The sequence below is a fragment of the Solanum verrucosum genome, unplaced genomic scaffold, assembly GCF_900185275.1.
Source record: "Solanum verrucosum unplaced genomic scaffold, falcon-dt-bn FXZP01000307.1, whole genome shotgun sequence".
NCBI lineage: Eukaryota > Viridiplantae > Streptophyta > Magnoliopsida > Solanales > Solanaceae > Solanum > Solanum verrucosum.
In genome coordinates this window covers 1026090-1045077 of record NW_026020264.1, presented here as the reverse complement: position 1 = coordinate 1045077, position 18988 = coordinate 1026090, and the positions used below count along the sequence as shown (strand labels likewise).

General features: G+C 32.0%; 2 protein-coding genes and 1 pseudogene across 3 annotated transcripts in view; 1 reads left to right on the top strand and 2 right to left on the bottom strand.

The window, feature by feature from the left end:
- The window catches only part of LOC125833719 (citrate synthase, mitochondrial), a 346970-nt gene that overhangs the window by 104495 nt on the left and 223487 nt on the right, over nt 1–18988 (bottom strand). The window lies entirely within an intron of this gene.
- LOC125833734 (serine/threonine-protein phosphatase PP2A-5 catalytic subunit) lies at nt 3622–12413 on the top strand. Its single transcript, XM_049512921.1, has 11 exons — nt 3622–4035; nt 4698–4754; nt 5213–5296; nt 7198–7269; nt 7898–7969; nt 8802–8842; nt 10094–10160; nt 11179–11370; nt 11475–11564; nt 11652–11759; nt 11949–12413. The coding sequence occupies exons 1-11, from the start codon at nt 3946–3948 to the stop codon at nt 12012–12014; spliced, it is 939 nt and encodes a 312-aa protein (XP_049368878.1). The 5' UTR covers nt 3622–3945; the 3' UTR covers nt 12015–12413.
- LOC125833741 (short-chain dehydrogenase reductase 3b-like) lies at nt 13952–14906 on the bottom strand (annotated as a pseudogene).

Genomic DNA, 18988 nt, shown 5'->3' with positions numbered 1-18988 from the left:
CCATGACCTTGACTTTGATACCACTTGTTAGAATCAACCGCTTACCATCATGCCAAAAGTTATAGCTGATAGCAAAGACGCAACTTTATTTCTTAACTAAGTCCACCAAGCAAATACCATGTTCGATAATGACCAGATCCAGGCCACCCAGCCCCTCGCGGGCCTTGTCATAGGCAGGATGTTGACATTACTTAACAAATATGTGTGGATAAAATAAGTTAAGCAATGTCCCGATATATATAATACAAAATATAAATAAATTCTCACATCAAAGACAAATATTTGTAAAGAAATTAGCTCCACCGCATCAATCCCTTATTGTAGTGCAAAATAGGTCTGTTGCATCATGGATGAATTAGAGTAAAAAAGCTAATCCAAGAGCGCCAAATTTGGGTTGATAGCTAAAGAATATCCTAACACGTTATATTGATAAATCATACATATATATATATTTTTTTTATATTTTTTTTTTTATATAAATATATATTTGTAATTAGAAATTTTCAAATATATATAACTTTATAAAGATCCACTAGTCAATATAGTAGTTATGGTACGGACAAACTCTTTACTCCGATCATGAGTCCTTTCTTTTGTAAAATTAAAGTGATGAGTTTTTTTTCTTTACAAAATATAAGCTTATGGGTTAAGTTTTAAATTTTAAAAATAATTAAAAATTTTGATTTGAACTTTGAAGTTTCACATCTTGCTTTTTGAAAAATTTGGAATAGCATGTCTAAACGCCTATGGAGTGGACAAAATTGCATATTCAAACACCTACGAAGTGGACAAGATTGCATGTCCAAACACCTAAGGAGTAAAAAAGTAAAAGTGAACCGATGGAGCATTTCCTCAAGGTGAAATTATATTAGATCATATATAGAAAGCAAATAAATGTAATACAACTATAACAATAACAACAAATAACTAAAAAAATGTTTTAATTTTAATGAACAAAGTTATTTGATATTTGTTGCTTATAAATAACATTGATAACAATAATAAATAATGATCTACATTGTCGAGTTTTTTCATTCGTAGTTGGAAAAAAAAAGTGAATGAAATCAAGAGACTCACTTTTTTTTATAGTATATATGCAAAAATATCAAGAATTGTTGTGATAAAGTAATGATAGGATAATTCACTAATTCGATATCAATTATGTATAAAGAGATTCTAACCATAAATTTTATCTTATTTTTATATTTGTTGAGCAAAAAAGCATCGTTAGCAAACTGCAAAATCTAAATAGTCTTTATAGTCCAATTCATTAATTATTATTCTACTATATATTATATATTTTAAATTTTGTTATTTTAACTATATTATAAAGATTGATACACGAAGAAAATACTAATTCAATTATGATTATATTTGAATAAAGTCAAGAATATTTAAAAAGGACAAAAAAAATGACTTTTATTTTGTAGTCGATATCATGATGTTGGTCTTGTAATTTTCAATATAGGTCATACATAAATTAACTAGAAAATTTATCAGTGTAAGATCATAACTTAATTAACACACATTTTAACAATATTAAATAGATAATATCTGATTTATATTTGGTGCAATTTTAATTATTCGCCGTTTTTCTCATAATTTGCGCTCACTTTAATCATATTAGATAAATTGATATCGCAAAATAATCAACAATTAGAAGTGTATATTACAAAATCAATTTTTTACTTATTGTGTATACAAATTGAAGTCATGTCAATTATGTATTAGGCCCAAAAATATCACGCAACACTTTTTATGTCAATTCTAATCATGTTCAATTCTAGTTGGGATTTTATAAAAAGAATTTGATTCCCGTTAGAATTTTTGGAGGCTATTCCGCAAATTCATGGAATATTTATTGAGCAACTTTCACATAGAGCAAACACAAAATTCATATTTGTATGTTATAGCAAAGTTTGCATAATTGCGCTCCATAGCAAACATAAATATGTATATTTCGCTATACATATACAAAGAAAGCAGATGTATAATCTGATTTGGTATACATACACAAAAAGATCAATTGTATAAAGTGAGAGAGACGAGTGAGCGAGTGAGCGAGCGAGCGAGATCTGGGAGAGTGGCGAGCGAGATCTGGGAGAGGGGAACGAAAATATATGTATATATACAATTTTCACGCATTTTATACATTTGCGTTTTTGTATAAAGTGAGAGAGGTGAGTGAGAGAGCGAGATCTAGGGGAGTGGCGAGCGAGATCTGGGAGAGGGGAGAGAGGGGAACGAAAATATATGTATATATACAATTTTCTCTTGCTTTATACAAACACAAACGCATTTTATACAATTTGCGTTTTTGTATAAAGTGAGAGAGGCGAGATCTGAGAGAGTGGCGAGTGAGATCTGGGAGAGGTGAGAGAGGGGAACGAAAAATATGTATATATACAATTTTCTCTCGCTTTATTCAAACACAAACGCACTTTATACACTTGCGTTTGTATAAAAAACGAGAGAGGGAAGGGAGAGAACGAGAGTGGCGAGCGAGATTCAATAGGAGAGAGGTGAAATAACAACAGTTTGCTATGAGGTACAATTAAATCAAACTATATTTATAGAATTTAATTTGAATTAATAGTTTGCTATTATATACAATTTTCCCATATTTATATAAATGTCAACTCTAAATCATCTTAGTTTGAGAAATACGCTCGAATCATGAATAAATTGTATGGGAGAAGAATCAAGGGAGGAACAAAATTGAATTCGCACTATTATCAATTAAATATTCACGTTCTTCATATGTTATTTGTGTGGTTAATTTATTCTCCATATGTTTAAAATTTGTTGCAAACACATAGTTTTGAGCATATGTAATCACTTTTCATTTAACATATTTGAATTTCACATGAAGAAAAACTATAACAATATAAGTAAAATAGTTCAAATTTATCGAAAAGATTGCTTCAAACTACCTTCTACGACTTCACTCTTTTTCATAGATTAATACTATAATAAACTTAATATTCATTAAACAAAAATGCTTATTTTGGAGACTTAAAAGTGTTTTGTCAAGTTTATGGAAAAAAAATAAATATTTTACTTAGTAAAATGAGTTAGTATTTTCCATAATATGAAGCTAAAGAAAGTAATTTTTGAATAGCAAAAACAAAACTTGTTTAATTTTAGAATAAAAATTACATTTGACTAGAAATTATATTTACCTAATTATCTCTAGACAAAACAAAACCTAACATCACGTGTATTATCAGTCTAGCATCAACACATGTATAAGCAACGTCTAATAAATCTATCTAATTTCTCTATTTGTGAGATTTAATTAAAAGAAATTAAAATCCTTAATTAATGTTTGGCGAAGTAAATATTTCTATTCAATATATACTTAAAATAGTAAGATATTAAAGCTAATCTTTATATATATATTTTCTTAATTTGACATTTGATATAACCTTCGAAATAACATAAGTCGAATTATTTTAAATTACATTTACTTTATATTATTACCTAATATGAAATATTACTACACCTATAATTGAGCGAAAAAATAATTGAATTAATTATATAAAAGTTTTTCCTTGAAGCTCCTTTCCACCTCAAATAATCTGTTGTTTTCTTCTGTTTCTCCATTTTTTTCAAAGTATTGTTTTGTTACTTTTTTTTATATTCTCTATATATCTAGGACTCAGTAGCAGATCGAAATTTTCAAAGAAAATGAATTAAATATTCGTTTTTTTTTTACGTAGTCGATAAAGAGTAGATCGACAAATTTCGAGGGCTTTCTCTTGCATTTTCTCTTCTTCTTCTTCTTCTTCTTGCCCAGAAGAACAAAAATACATAAAAAGCAAAGGGCTTTTGTGGGTTGGTGTCAAAAAAAATTTCAGAAATTTATTCAAGATTATATATTGGGAAAAAGGAAAATTGATTCTTGAAGTTGAAATTTTTTAGTTTGAAGATTAGTTGTACGAAATGAGTTCAGATCTGATAGCTAACACACATGGTAACCTGGATGAGCAGATTTCTCAGCTTATGCAGTGCAAACCTCTATCTGAGCCTGAGGTCTTTACTTCTCTTTTTTTTCTGGATCTGGGTTTCGTTTTTTTGTTCCTAAAATGGATGAAATTTATTTAATTTTTGTAAGAAAAATGTTTTCTTGGATCCAAATTGTGGTTCTAACCAGATATTTCTGATTTGTTCATCGGGATCCAAATTATGGTTCTTCTGCTAGTATTGCATTTGGAGTTTTCTAGTGACTTTAGATGGGTTTCTTGAGATCTCTGTGTATTCTCATTGGATTCTGAACTTCTTGTGAGTCATTTCAATGTGATTTTTTGTTAAAAAAAATTCATCCTTTTGACTATGAGTTGAGTCTGTAAAAGGAAGAAAATGCTTTTATATGTGCACGGAATAATGATATATATGTTTTGTATGGAGTAATAGTTGTTTATTACTTTGATGGTATGCAAAGGGTTGAATCTGTTTTGTTGATTTAATCTACTCCTGAATGTTGTTTAGTTTCGTTCTGCTGGTATATTCTATAATATTCTGTTCACGGAGCTTGCAGTTATTCCATTTCTGCTGATAGATGCTCAATTGTTTGCAAATTATCACTTTGAATGTGATGTTTCATCTGTTGTTTCTTTATTTTCTTTCCTGTCTTGGTGTATGCTATCTGTATGAAAATGGTATTGGCAGCTAATCCTTTTGTGCTCTTAATTTAGGTTAGAGCATTATGTGAGAAGGCTAAGGAGATACTAATGGAAGAAAGTAATGTTCAGGTATAAACGTTTATGTGCTCACAAATTTTCTGTTGCTTGTGCTGTGTTCTAAAATTACTACCAAGGTCTAGGCTCGTCTCACTGCCCCCTTCCCCGTCTTTTTGAGACTGTATATCTATATTGGTTATACTGGGGTACACTTGTGTAACAATAGATGTGTCTTTTTTTTTGTCTTTTACACTTTATAAAAAGTGCCATGGTTTGTGATTTAAATATCATAATATGTGTTTGCTATTGTATCTGTTTGCTTTTCTTCTTGTCGCCGTCTTTCATTTCAAGATTTAAGTGGTGATTACTTGTTCTTGCCCTAGTGATAAGAGTATTCTTATCCTGTATCCTTGCTATTGTGTTTGCATTGATCTACGAATATTAACTATAAATGTATGGCTTCTTCATGAGATTATGTATTTACATCTTTGGTTTGATTTTGATTTATTTCCTATTTTCTTGCTTTGCAGCCAGTAAAAAGTCCTGTGACTATATGTGGTGATATTCATGGGCAGTTCCATGATCTTGCTGAACTTTTTAGGATTGGTGGACAGGTAATTGCTAATTTCGTCTTGGTGTGTGCACCTTTATCACTTCTCTGTGGTGGATGTCGGATAAAGACATTTGTTTACGTACACACATAAGAAAAATATTGTAGGAATAAAAGGCAAAAGATTGTCTGGGATTGGAGAGAGTTGACTGGATCATAAGGAAAAAAACTAATTGGCCAATACATAAGGGCCCCCTTAAATTTGCCACGAGCACCAAAGGGTGTGCCCAGTGTCAATGAAGTGGGTTGAGAATCATGAGGTCTCAGGTCTCAGGTCTCAGGTTCTAATCTCAGCAGAAACAAAAAAACACCGAGGTGATTTCTTCCCATTTGTTCTAGCCTTGGTGGACAAAGTTACTTTGTATTTGTTGCTGGTGGGAGGTGATAGGTATTTTGTGGAATTAGTTGAGGTGCCCAAAAGCTAGCCCGGACACCACGGTTATCAAAAAAATAATTGCCACAATTTTGCATTTTGAAGCACTCCAACATTAAAAATGTACCTATTAGACAATATAAAGCGATGTGGCATAGTGTGTGCAACATACTTCCACTTTGAGCGTGAAAAGCCAAAAGAAGTTGTATTATTTTTAGTTTTTTTTTTTCTTCTCCTTATATCTCTAGCCTCCATTAATACTTCCACCTTCGCCTGTCACCACGGCCATTCCCCTTTCCTTCATCGATTGAATCCTGGAGAATTCAGTAGAGTAATTAAGACTTAATTAGCAAAACTACACTATGGGCCAACAAAAATCACCATTTGCATTTTCAAGTTCAATTGCATTTGTTTCTATTGTCATCTGAAATGCCTGAATCATGAATTACTATATGAGTCAATTTAATTTAACAGAAAAAAGAACTATCAAGATCTTCACGATACTAAATAATGGTAAAATTAGATAATCACTTTGGCATCTAACATAATAACCATTGATCTGGATATGGGTTGAATACTAGAAAAGAAAGAAGCCGTGGACTAAAGACATACTTAGTAGAATTATCTAGAGGAAGGAGAGAACAGACAATGAGAATAGCTAATAGCACTAATGAAGCACTATACAAAACATATTACTGACACTACGCTCTCTAAGTTCCAACTGGTATAACAATTGGGATTGGGAATTGAGAAGAATCCAGGGGAGGATTTATGGGTGGGCAGGAGATGATGGAAAGGGCTGGGGTTGATGAACACTAGTATAACGATTGAGATTGAGAACTGGGAAGAAGATAGACAATGGGGGTGGGGAGAGGATTATGTGAAAAATAACATTTCCTTTTTGTTTATTTTTAATTCAAAAATGTTTTTTAATAATATATGGGTCCAAATGCCTGTCTTCATTTTATTTGATACCTGTCCACATCAACCGTGTGTGAATGACACACACTTGATATTTTTGGGTGATTATCAGTGAAGTGCTCCATAGACACACTTTGGACTTACGTCAAGTGTCTAATAGGAACAAACTCTAGTTTAGGTACCAAAATAAAAAATCCTGTTAACTTTAAGGGGCACGTGGGGATTATGTATTTGGGCATACTAATTTACCTGTCAAGATGCAACTAGTTCATCCTAAGAGTACAAATTTCTTACCAAATGCTGTTAAGTTGGAGGTGGTTAATATGCAGTGTTAGAGCATCTATACTTGCATTATCAAATAGCTGGCTTCTTATGTTTGTATTGTGAGGTTTTCTAAGATATGATAAAACAGCCTGATGGATATTGTGACTTTGGCCTTCAGAGATAAGATATAAGTTTGTGACTTTCTGTTACCTATTTTTTGAGTAATCTTTGATTCTCATTAAAGGAATTTTATCCATGTAGTTTTCATGTTACCTTTAGTATATTTCTAATGTATTTATTACGCAGCTGATTGTGTTCTTATTCCAGTTTAATTTTTATATTTGCAGTGTCCAGATACAAATTATCTGTTTATGGGTGATTACGTTGACCGTGGATATTATTCGGTTGAAACAGTTACTGTAAGTAAATAAACAATGTCTTAATTTGCTGCATTTGTGACATATTTTCACGTGAAATTCCTAATATAGTAAAATTTTCACTCTATAAATATTTTTGATGAAGACAGCTGCATTCTTACATTTGATTTAGTGATAGAAAGGAGTGTGCCAGAATCAGGTCATATTCAGATTTTCCTTTACATGAGTGTTTGACCAGTTATTGATTATTCATGTAGTGTACAGTAGGCAGGTAGTAAAAAACAAACTGAATAATACCTTCACATGCTTTTTTCCTGCTTTTAATTAAAGTTCAAAACAAATTATCTTGTTTTTAACTCATTTCAATTTTTAAGTATCGACTGCTATATTAAATTATGTCTAACTCCCTTTGATGTGATCATCTGTCCAAACTTCCATTCTTTTATCTTAGTACTGGTCAAGAAATGCTGACTCAATGGGACACGGGGAGTATGTCATATGATTGTTCTATATCTTCTTGATTCTTGTCTCTTAAACAACACGGGGACCTTTTCAGTTTTCATTGTTTATAATAGCATCTGATCAATTAGGATGAGACCTGTATTTATCTGAATAACTTCTGGTATAAAATTTGAGTAGCTGAAGAATTCGTGTAATCTTGGTTTTACAGCTATTGGTAGCTCTGAAAGTGCGTTATCCTCAACGACTAACAATTCTTAGAGGAAATCATGAAAGCCGACAGGTATGAAGGAAATTATTTTGCCAGTGTTAATTTAGTACTGTTGAGCCCATTGTTGCATTTTGGTTTTCTGGTCTTTTCATCTTTCTCATTGGGAGCTAAAACAGGTGTCTGGTTGGAATTAGTATTTGAATAGTTTATCTTGCAGTCTTACTTATAGGTTTGTTTTCCATTCTAGTTAAATACTGGTGCATGATAGTGATATTATTCCTCTTAATTTTTTTATAGTAGTTCTTGTTCCTTCCATTTTTTTTGTGATTTTCTTCTCCCCTCTTTGCTTCTGCAATTATTTTGATGAGTCTTTCCCCCCGCAGTGTTGGGGGTTGTTTGCTGTAGCCAGGATGTTGACTTTGACAATTGATTCAATCAAAGAAACTTGTCTCAAATAAAAGCTAATCTTACTAATTCTTACAAGATCTTTATTACACTCCATAAATACAATAAATATCTTCTAGCAAAAGTTTTCTGGTCGAGGTTTTACTCGGTGCTTTCAATTCCGACTGTGATGCGGGATTTGAGGAATAGTTGATTGATTGCTTTGACTTCCAACCTTAGCTCACTGGTTCTAAGCTTTCATTCACGTTGATTTTCTCAAACTGTTATTTGCTTAATTTGGCCCAGTTTACCTGTTTTGGGATCACATGTTGGCATCAATTTCCTCCATCTTTTTGGAGTACTTTATCAGTGACAAATTGATGGGAAGAAGATGAGATCCGCATTCTGTTGAGTGCAGATGTAGTATTAGGCTCCTGAGGAACTTGTTATTCTTGTGCTCATTTAAACTAGGCTAATCTCTTTTTAAATCAGTTTGCTGAATGTTATTTCCTAAATGCAGATCACACAAGTCTATGGGTTCTACGATGAATGCTTGCGGAAGTGAGTTCTTTAGACTATGGTTCTATATCCAGTTCCAAGTGAATCCTATCTTGCTTTAGTATTGCATAATGTTTGGTAAAATCTTTGCTGATGCCATTCCAAAGATAAGCATGTAATCCCCAAACTAAGTAAAGGTCCTGTGATATATACTTCTCTTATTTGCTGTTCACAGGACATCTAAATATCAAATTTATTGCTGAGAGAATAATCTGATACCTGAAAAGCACCTATCAGGAAAAAGGGGAAGACAAATCTGAAACATTAATCCTTAACATAAAAAGTACTCTTTAATAATATTTCATGACTTGTAATTAAAGCTTCCTTACCATTTTTGATTGACAAATTTAGTGTTTGCTGTTGCATTATATCTCATATATTGATTTTGCTCTTATAGTTTTAATGCATTAAGAAATATCATATATTTGTTAAATGTGTGTGAGTACTTGTAACCTATTTTATAGTGTCACTAGCAAAGACAGCTCCTGCAGTCAGGGCTTAGGAGGAGGAGCTTACACTAGATTTCAAAAAGACTAACAAGAAAGTTAGGAGCAGCTTACAGTAGTTTTCTCAAAAGTCAATTAATCACCCTCTTTAAAATTATTATGATGCATATCAGAACTAGTGTTCAGTATCCATCTCACAGAACTGGAGTAGCATAACCAAATTTGAAGTGCTATTTCTATAACCATTGCACAGAACTAAGTAGCCTTCCAGTCTCTTATCTTTGAAAGTTTATTGACATGATTTCCTCAATAGTTCCTTCATCTAAAGTTATATGTGCACTTAGTTGCGCGGACTCTTCACTTTGATGCTGCACCCCTCTCGGATTCTCCAAAAATACACTACTTTTGGTGAATCTGACACGCAACCTTTGATTTTTTGAAGAGTCCGAGTAACATAGTAGTGTTCATGGTGCTTATTATTGTTACCCTGTCAGAAATTTGAGTTTGTGGGGGTGGGGTGGAGGTGGAATGGAATTGAAGGTTCCCTTTGAACTATAAAATTGCTTCAGGAGATTGTAAATATTGTGTTGTTTGATTTCTTTGTCCCTGTTCTTTTTTTCCTGTTTAAGACTATTCTAACTGTCAGGATTTATTCTGGTTTAATACTTTAAAATCAGCAAGCTGCATATTTGTACTTAGATATGAAGCTGATTTCAATTGCTCTGGTTGATGGTGTGGCCTCCGTTGTATATTATCTCCTCCTGTGTAATTCTGATGCTGATATGTTAATCATTTCTTTTCTTGACAGGTATGGCAATGCTAATGTTTGGAAAACATTTACTGATCTATTTGATTATTTTCCTTTGACGGCATTGGTTAGTTAATCGTCACTCTGGTTTAATCTTTACAGTCTCTTAGACCATTTTATCTTAACAGCAATAATATAGCCTGCTATAGCATAAGCTTGCATCTGAGCTCAGCGATTAAGCTTTTTACCTTGTCCGATAAAATTTTCATCGCACTACTATATCTACAAAAGTAGCTGCTATAAATGTCTCATCCTTTAGACTAACGTATTAGTTTCTATTTTCTTGTTTGCTTTGGAAGCAATCAAGCACTGCTTCATAGTCTCCTGGTTAATGAGCTGCTTCACTATTCTTACTCACACATGCTTCAGTAAATTATGAAGTCCAAACAAATACAATTGAAAGCTTCAAGGAAAGCCATATAAAATTATCACACCAACTTAGACCAGATAATGTTAGGCAGTTTCAACCCAAAAGCCTGAGACTCTTTAAGCCAGCCAATGTTGAAATTGGATTTGGGGAAGGGGAAGTGGATGTTGTGGTGGAGTTGGAGGTGGGTTGTTTTGAAGATGGATTAAGAGCTTGTTCCTCCTAGCATTCCTGCTTTCTCTTCTTAATGAGACTGCTTCACCAATTTTGTATTATGAGGGAGAAATGATGTCCCTGCATTTAAGAGGTTTCACTATTTACCTGTTGATTTCTTCAAATTTTAATGCATGTTAGAATTTCCTCATTTATTTAGAAAGGAATAGCAGAGTGAATTTAAAAATGGCATGAATTCGTAAGAGTTAATAATAGAATAATGGCCTCTTCTTGTTAGCTCAACCTATGAATACCAATATCAGAAGATATGGCAAGGCTGAATACTTCACCATAGATTAGTCTGGACTTAGGTTTTCCTATGTTCTATTGGGCATGCATAGTGGCTTCAGATTGGCTTGTGCAGTTTCGGAAGATACCATTGATTGTTGATGACCCATTTAATATATCTTTTGTGAGCGCACTTGGATGTTTACCATGAAAAATGTATCTTTTAAGTGCAAGAATTCGCTTCCTTTAACTCATGTTGCCAAATATCAAATTCTAGGTTGAATCCGAAATTTTTTGTTTGCATGGAGGACTGTCTCCATCTATTGAAACCCTTGATAATGTACGAAGTTTCGACCGTGTCCAAGAAGTTCCTCATGAAGGGGCCATGTGTGATCTTTTGTGGTCAGACCCAGATGATCGTTGTGGTTGGGGTATGTCACCCCGGGGTGCTGGATACACTTTTGGGCAGGTAGTTTTACTGTATACTTGAGATTTCTTATTTCCATCCTCTCTTGCTCTCTTTTCTTGGGGACTATTTCTTCAGATTTTCATCACTTGTCTGTAATTTTACAGGACATATCTGAGCAATTTCACCATACCAATAATCTAAAGCTGATTGCTCGAGCTCATCAGCTGGTTATGGAGGGATATAACTGGAGCCATGTAACTAATTGCTTCCTCTTTTTCATTCATCTGGTGATACATTTCCTTTTTAAGTAGCTTAATTAATTGTAACATCTTCTACTACAGGAACAAAAAGTTGTCACTATATTTAGTGCACCAAATTATTGTTATCGATGTGGAAACATGGCCTCTATTTTGGAAGTTGATGACTGCAGAGGGCACACATTTATCCAGGTGCTTATCCCTCTGTCCCCTTTCAGAAGTGCCTCATGTTATAATCTTGTATTCCTAGAATTGTTTTCTTGGATTTACTGATACCTTGTGCTGGAATTTTTGAATGTAACTGTGAAATGTAAGGGGTCTAATTTGGTCTTGTATTTGTGGCTCAACTAATGAAACACCTGAAAAAACATGCAATTGCAGTTTGATCCAGCTCCAAGAAGGGGAGAACCGGATGTAACACGAAGAACCCCTGATTACTTCTTATAAATGTGATGGAGAGCAATATCTATTGTCTGCCAAGTGCTGTTTTTTGCGATAACTTCCATCTATTGTCGAGATGTGAGTGCATTTATGGCAAAGCTAATAGGCTGCTCCCGGGAGGTAATCCGAGGATAAAGAGGCTTGACCAGGTCCCCCTTGGTTAAAGTCATATTCTAACCTATGTTAGGAATATTAGAGTGGAGAAGTGCAGCCAGCAATGCTGTTATGTATGATTTCATGAAGACTTGTTTTCTGTTGATCCTTTCCATCCTCTGATTTTCAGTCTTAGTGTGATAATTTTGTCATATGTTGGTTGGTTGCAAGGAAGTCTCTTGTGTAAAGTTAAGAATCATCTACTTTACATTGTAACTTTTACCTTGTTAATGCAGCTCATCCTTTCTTTCTGAAATTTATTAATTTACTCCATTATTATTAGGATAAAAGTATATATTTTTTCTAAGAAATTTATTATTTTATTCATATTTAAATAGAAGAAATCAAGAAAAAATGTTTTATTTCCTTACACTATCTATGCTAATATTCACATTATTTTATTCTTTTTACATTATCTTCTTTAAAATTTCAACAAGTTAGAGTAATACTTTGTAAAAAATATGAATCAATAGTCAAAAAGTGTTGAACAAAGTGAATGTAATTTTTTTTTCTATTTCTTCTTAGATTTTCAAGAATTACAACAAGCATAGTAAAATGTGGGGTATATAAAACTATCAACTTTTTGAATCAAATTCTATGGTTAACTCTTATCTTTATTTGAAATTTGTCTATGTTAACAATTAATATAATAATTGCCCGAATAAAAAGATGTTTTTCAACGTTGAATTGATAAAATCTTATCTAAATTTAATAATTGAAAAGGAAATCGAATAAATCGTTTGTAAAAAAAATATTAAGTATACTTTGCATTTAAAAATGTAAGTTTAGATTTTAGGCCTCTAGTTGAAATTTTCGCTTTTTTTATATAGAGAGAAGTGAAGAGTAGATAGAAGGGAAAATTGTATGGAATAATAGACTATTAATTCAAATTAAATGTTATAGCCATAGTTTATTTTATTTGTAATTCGCAGCAAACATTCCATTTTTTTGCCATCTGGTTCGGTATACAATTAACCATTTTCGATATACAAACCCATATGATATATAAATGTATAAAACGTATAAAATGCGTTTGTATTTGTATAAAGTGAGAGAAAAGTCCATATACAAATACAAGTACATATATTTTCGTCCTATACACTTATAATTATACAAATACAGATCTTATTATACAAATTACAATGTATAAATGAATTTATACAAAACTGAACAATTTGTATAAAATTGAATATATCTAGCGAATTATACAAATCAAAAGCTTATAGTAAACATAAAATTTGTTATGAAGCGCAATCATACAAACTATAGTTATAACATACAAATATTATAGAAAGATAATTTTTATGTTTGTTAGTACGTGTCAAAGTTACTCTAGATAGAAAGAGACAAGATTGTGGAGGATATGACAATTATTTGGGCCCACAGAAAGTGAGGATACGGAAAGAGAAATTCCGCTGCTATACTCCGTCAATCATTAGTTTTGCCGTTAGAACTACTATGTAAACCTTAAAAATATTGTACTATATTTTTTTTTATTTACCGTAAATAGTATATCTCCTTTGTCTCAATTTATGTGATATGTTTTATTTTTTTAGAGTCAATCAGTTTAATTTTGATCAGAAATTTATGCATAAAATTTTTAAATTTTTTGAAATGAAATTTATATATATTTGTAAGTCACAATAATTAATAAGTCATCTATGAAAAATTTATTATAAATTTGAAAAGTGCTGCTAAATTGTGAGAGAATATTATTTAAGTTGAAAATTCGAAACGAAACAAGATGAAACAGTACTACAATGACAAAGGAATTATTGTAGCTTCAAAATAGAACTGAGGCCCACATCACAGCATACCAACACAATAGAGTGACAATCTATTGTAGCTTCAAAATAGAACTAAGTCCACCATCAACAGCTAAATTTTGACCACTTGTGTAAGCAGATTCATCAGACGCAAAGAAAAGTGCTGATTGTTCTACATGCATCGTGCTCAGCCTAACACCTTTCAAGTTTCCATTTCCATATATTGCTGCTTCCAATGGACCCGCATCCAACCCATACGCTTTGCACACCAGGGGCGTCGCTATTCCATATGGCGACACCCCATTCACCCTTATCCCGTGTCCACCTAGTTCACGTGCTGCCGCTTTCACAATGCCTACAACTGCGTGCTTTGACCCAATGTAGGCAAGCGAAGCGGCCCCAGCTACAATACCCTCTAAACTCGCGTTACATATAATGGATCCCCGAATTTTCTTATCAACCATAAATCTAGCCGCGTACTTAACAGCTAACGCGGAACCTCGTACGTTGATGGCCATCGTCTCATCGAAGGCCATCACGTCCATTCGAGGACGCTGCAGAAATTCAGCGTCCCAACATTACTAATTAAACATGATGTCAAGAGTACCGTATTTCTCTACCGCGTAAGCTACAGTATCCTCAACTTGCTTCTCGTCTGTAACGTCGCAGTGTCGGTAGCTGGCTTTGTCAGCTCCGATAGACTCAACTACTTTCAGACCAAGTTCATCTTGAATATCGGCGACGACAATACGAGCACCATGTTCGGCGAACAATCTAGCACTTGCTTCTCCAATGCCACTTGCAGCACCTGTAATTATAGCCACTTTTTCCTCCAACCTACACGATGCATATAATATACCACAAAAACTTTTGATTAAAGCTAAAAATACACATTTAATTCTCCGTAATGACATATACAATTTAAAAAAAGAAAGAAAGAAATTAATGTACTAATTAAGTACCTGAGCTTATTTGCCATTATATGAGTAGGTGGCTTCCTTTGCAGAAACTGTATGTTAAATTTACTAATATATAGAAGAGGTCTAAGAAGCGCTACCCAATCGAGGCTATTTTGGTAATTCAAAAATTTTGATGCTTTAGAGCCCGCTTGGATTAGCTCAAAGTCCAAAAAAAAAGAGTCAAACTAGTTTTAAATCAAAAAATAAAAAAGTAGGGGAGACCTATTTTTTGTTTTTTTTATTATTTTAAGTGATTTTTGACATTATCAAACACTTCATAACTTATTTTAAATTATTTTAAGTTGTTTTTTATATTTATCAAATATTTTCAAAAGTAAAAAAAAAACTTTGAAATCAATTCAAACACCCTCTCAGTACTATACTTCATTTTTCTAAGCAAGTGCATTTTCTATGTATATTTGAAATTGACTAAAATCATCGATGACTCCTTAAAGTTGTCCGCATAATTCACTTAGACATTTATTAAACACTTAAATTGTTTAAAACATATACTTATTAAACACAAAACACTGATGTGGCAACTTAAGTGTATCTTACTTGACATTAGGCGCGTGAACCAGTTCCAAATATCATTTTATTTTTATTTATTTTCTAAGAACTTGTACCTTTTTTTGTTTTATTGACATTTGACATTAAAATAATTAAAATTATTTTTTATTTAAAATTAATTTCTTGGTAAACCCAAATAACCAACCCCATCCCCTTTTTCAGCCGTCTTCTTCGTCCATACTCTCTGTTTTTTTTTGTTTTTTTTTTTAACTTTGTTATTTCATTTATTTTCATTCTTTATACGATCTGAATCTACTAATTAATTTAATTTTGCAATAAGAAAGATTTTTCAGGCATTGAAGTACTTAAGAAAGTTAGTCGGACTCTGTTCATCTATATTTCTGACCACTTTGAATCGACATCACCACACAAATTAAAATATAAGTTAATTAAGCTTATTGACAATGATATCTTAAAATTTCATAGAATTAATTTGAGTATTCTCGATTTCTTATCGCCGTTAATTTCAAAATAATTCACATTGATTTATTTTTCACAGACATCTCAAAAATCATTTTGCTAAGCTACGGATTATTCACGAATAGATTTAATCCCCATAATTTATAGGAATAATAAGAAGAAAAACAAAAAATAATCTGCCAAAGGAGTCGAGAACGGCGAGTGCGTAAGGAAGAAGGAGAACAAGCAAAAGTTTTAGTAGGTGGGGTTGAAATATTTAAGGTTGAAAACAGTACTTATTTTTTTATCTTTCAAAATTATAAAATAATTTTTTATAGTTAGATTGGGCAATAGGCCATGGGACAGGTGTCATAATTTTATTCGTAATTATTTTAAGCTATGACATGTGAGTTACACGCACGAGGTTTTATGTATTGATTGTCATTTTATGTCTAATAGTAATATATTTGTTAATAATAAAGTGTCTAATAGGTACTAGCCTTAGGAAATATTTTAATATGGTTGCGGCCCAACCAACAATAGATGTGTGAGGCTCCATTCAATTTTTGACACTTGGATTTGTGGGCTTCATTTTAACACTACACACTTTCTCACCTTATTTTTTCCCAAATTCCCCCTTTCCCCTCCAAAATATTTTAGCTCCTTGTTCAATATTTCTCTCTTTTTCACAGTTTTTTTTAATGGAGTCTCACACAACTATTGTTGGTTGGATCTCAACCATATTAAAATTTTTCTATGAAACCCCACTCTTAATTATGATAAAAAATAATTTAAATGTTAATTATTCTATTCTATCAATAAAATATATTAAAGTTAAAATAAGGAAGCCAAAGACCAAGGACTTGTAATTGTGGTATTCAAGAGAAGTTTTTTCTTTTTGCTTTTAAGTGAAATTGATATTTGAAAATCAAAGTTATTTTTTAATATAAGTATAAATTGAAATTGTTTTGTACTTTCTTTATCCCTAATTATTTGTCCATTTTTCCTTTTATAGTTGTCCCTAATTATTTGTTCATTTTGACAAATAAAAAGAAAGGATAATTTTTTTACCTATTATACCCTCAATTAAATGACTAATTACTTTGAAAAATGCAGAATTCTTCATCTACTTCATAATTAATAGGGGTAAAATGATAAACTCACTATGTCATTAATTAATTTCTTAATAGGTGTGTCAATTCAAAAGTGGACAGGGACGAGTATTTTTTAGGCTACAACACAAGGGCGACAGGTTTACTTTAATGTCTCGAGATGCTAGAAATTTGTGGGGCCCACCTCAATTAAAATATTTGTCTTTCTTTTGTAGCGAAGGTGTTGGAAATTTAAAAATTATATAAAAAATTAGATTAGGTTTCCAATGAGGGTTTTGCTCAAGTTTGGTCGAAGAGAGGGCAGCGCACCCAAGAAGTCCCATATGGGTAAAACACTCTCTCTATCAAAGGTCTGTATTTAGGGAGATTTGAACCTGATATCTCTAGACTCTATTTAAGGATGAGGATGACAGAGTATTTATCATCCTCCCATAATCATTATTGATATGGATTGTTGATTAATGTGTCACTCAATAGTTTATTCAAATTATTTTTATTTTAGCAGCAACTTTGAATTGTGACAAATAAACATCATCTACTATTTGAATGGTCTTTGCTTTGTATTTCTTGCTTCTTCTATAAAAAAAAAAGATATGATTTCTAAATTACACCTATTTTTGATCGAATATTTTTAGGATAAGATTCTGTAATGGAAATAAAGGTTTCTTTATTTCAATTTTACTTTGAAAACAACCAAGTTTTCAGGCCCTATTAATATTATATTCTCTTATTTTTACAGAAAAAAATGATCCCAGTTTAGCTGTGTTTCATAAATAAATGAATGAATACACAAAGTCTATATTGTTGTTCAACAAATTTTAGTAAGATACTTAAAATAATAACTTTGAAAAACTTGATAAGAAACAATAAAATCTAAAGGGCATTTTCAAAACTAGTAAATCAAATCAGTAAAGAAAATAAAATCACAAACAAATTAGAAATATTATACAAAATATTTTTCTCAAAGAAAAAAATCGAGTCTACTGAATGCACAATGTGCCCTTAAGGAAATTATTCGTCTGAATTATCTGAGGTTAATGGAATATATACTCCCAAGATAGAATGATCTTACTCACCAGTGTATCGATACTTAAAATCACGATGTCAGTGAACCACTCAACAACAATAAAATACACCTAGAATACTAGATTTAGTAGTAAAAGAAGAAGTCCAAAAATTTGTTGTTGAAAAATGAAAGAAATTTCTTTATTTATAGACAACAAAGGGTAGTGTGAATATATGTTTATTGTGCCTTATCAAAAATGTCATAACCCTTCGGAAAAGTCACAATCTTATAAAAAAGTCCATCTTTTTATAAAATTCACAATTTTTCATAAAAATCATAAATTTTCATAAAACTCACAACTCTTCATAAATGTCATCTCTTCATAAAAGTTAAAACCTTTTCATTTCCCATTTACACCTTTTAAAAACCAACATATATCATGACCCATAGGGTACTTATTCTACCAGCAAGACAAAATCAATTTGCTCAAGATTATTTTAATTTATTTTAAATGTCTCAAATTTAAGTCATGGATATGAAAAAAAAATTAGTAGGAAATGCTTCCCTCTAAAGATTATGAAGGGTGTTTAGAAATTGCACAACAAAAACTCTTTTTTTTAAAGGGGAGAAATTTTCTTGCTAGTGAATTTCACGAACGGTGTCCAGAAATCGTACAACAAAAGCTCTTTTTAAAAAGGGGAGAAATTTTTTTTGTTAGTGAAATACGAACAAGCAAGCACTGACTCATTCAAGGTGTTTGAAACCCATTAAAATCACTGGGCTACAACAACCTATTATGTAAGGGTGTCCAAAATATGTTATTTAATCACTCCGCGTATCATTTTACTTATATATATGATATTTTTTCGGACAAAGGGTATTCAATTGGACACCCTAACTTGCATGTGCCTCCGCCCCTGCCGCTATGAGTTTAGTAATTTGAACAAAGAAGATAATATGCGTACGTGAAAAATTATACATAAATAACATACCTCCTAATCAATTACATAACGTG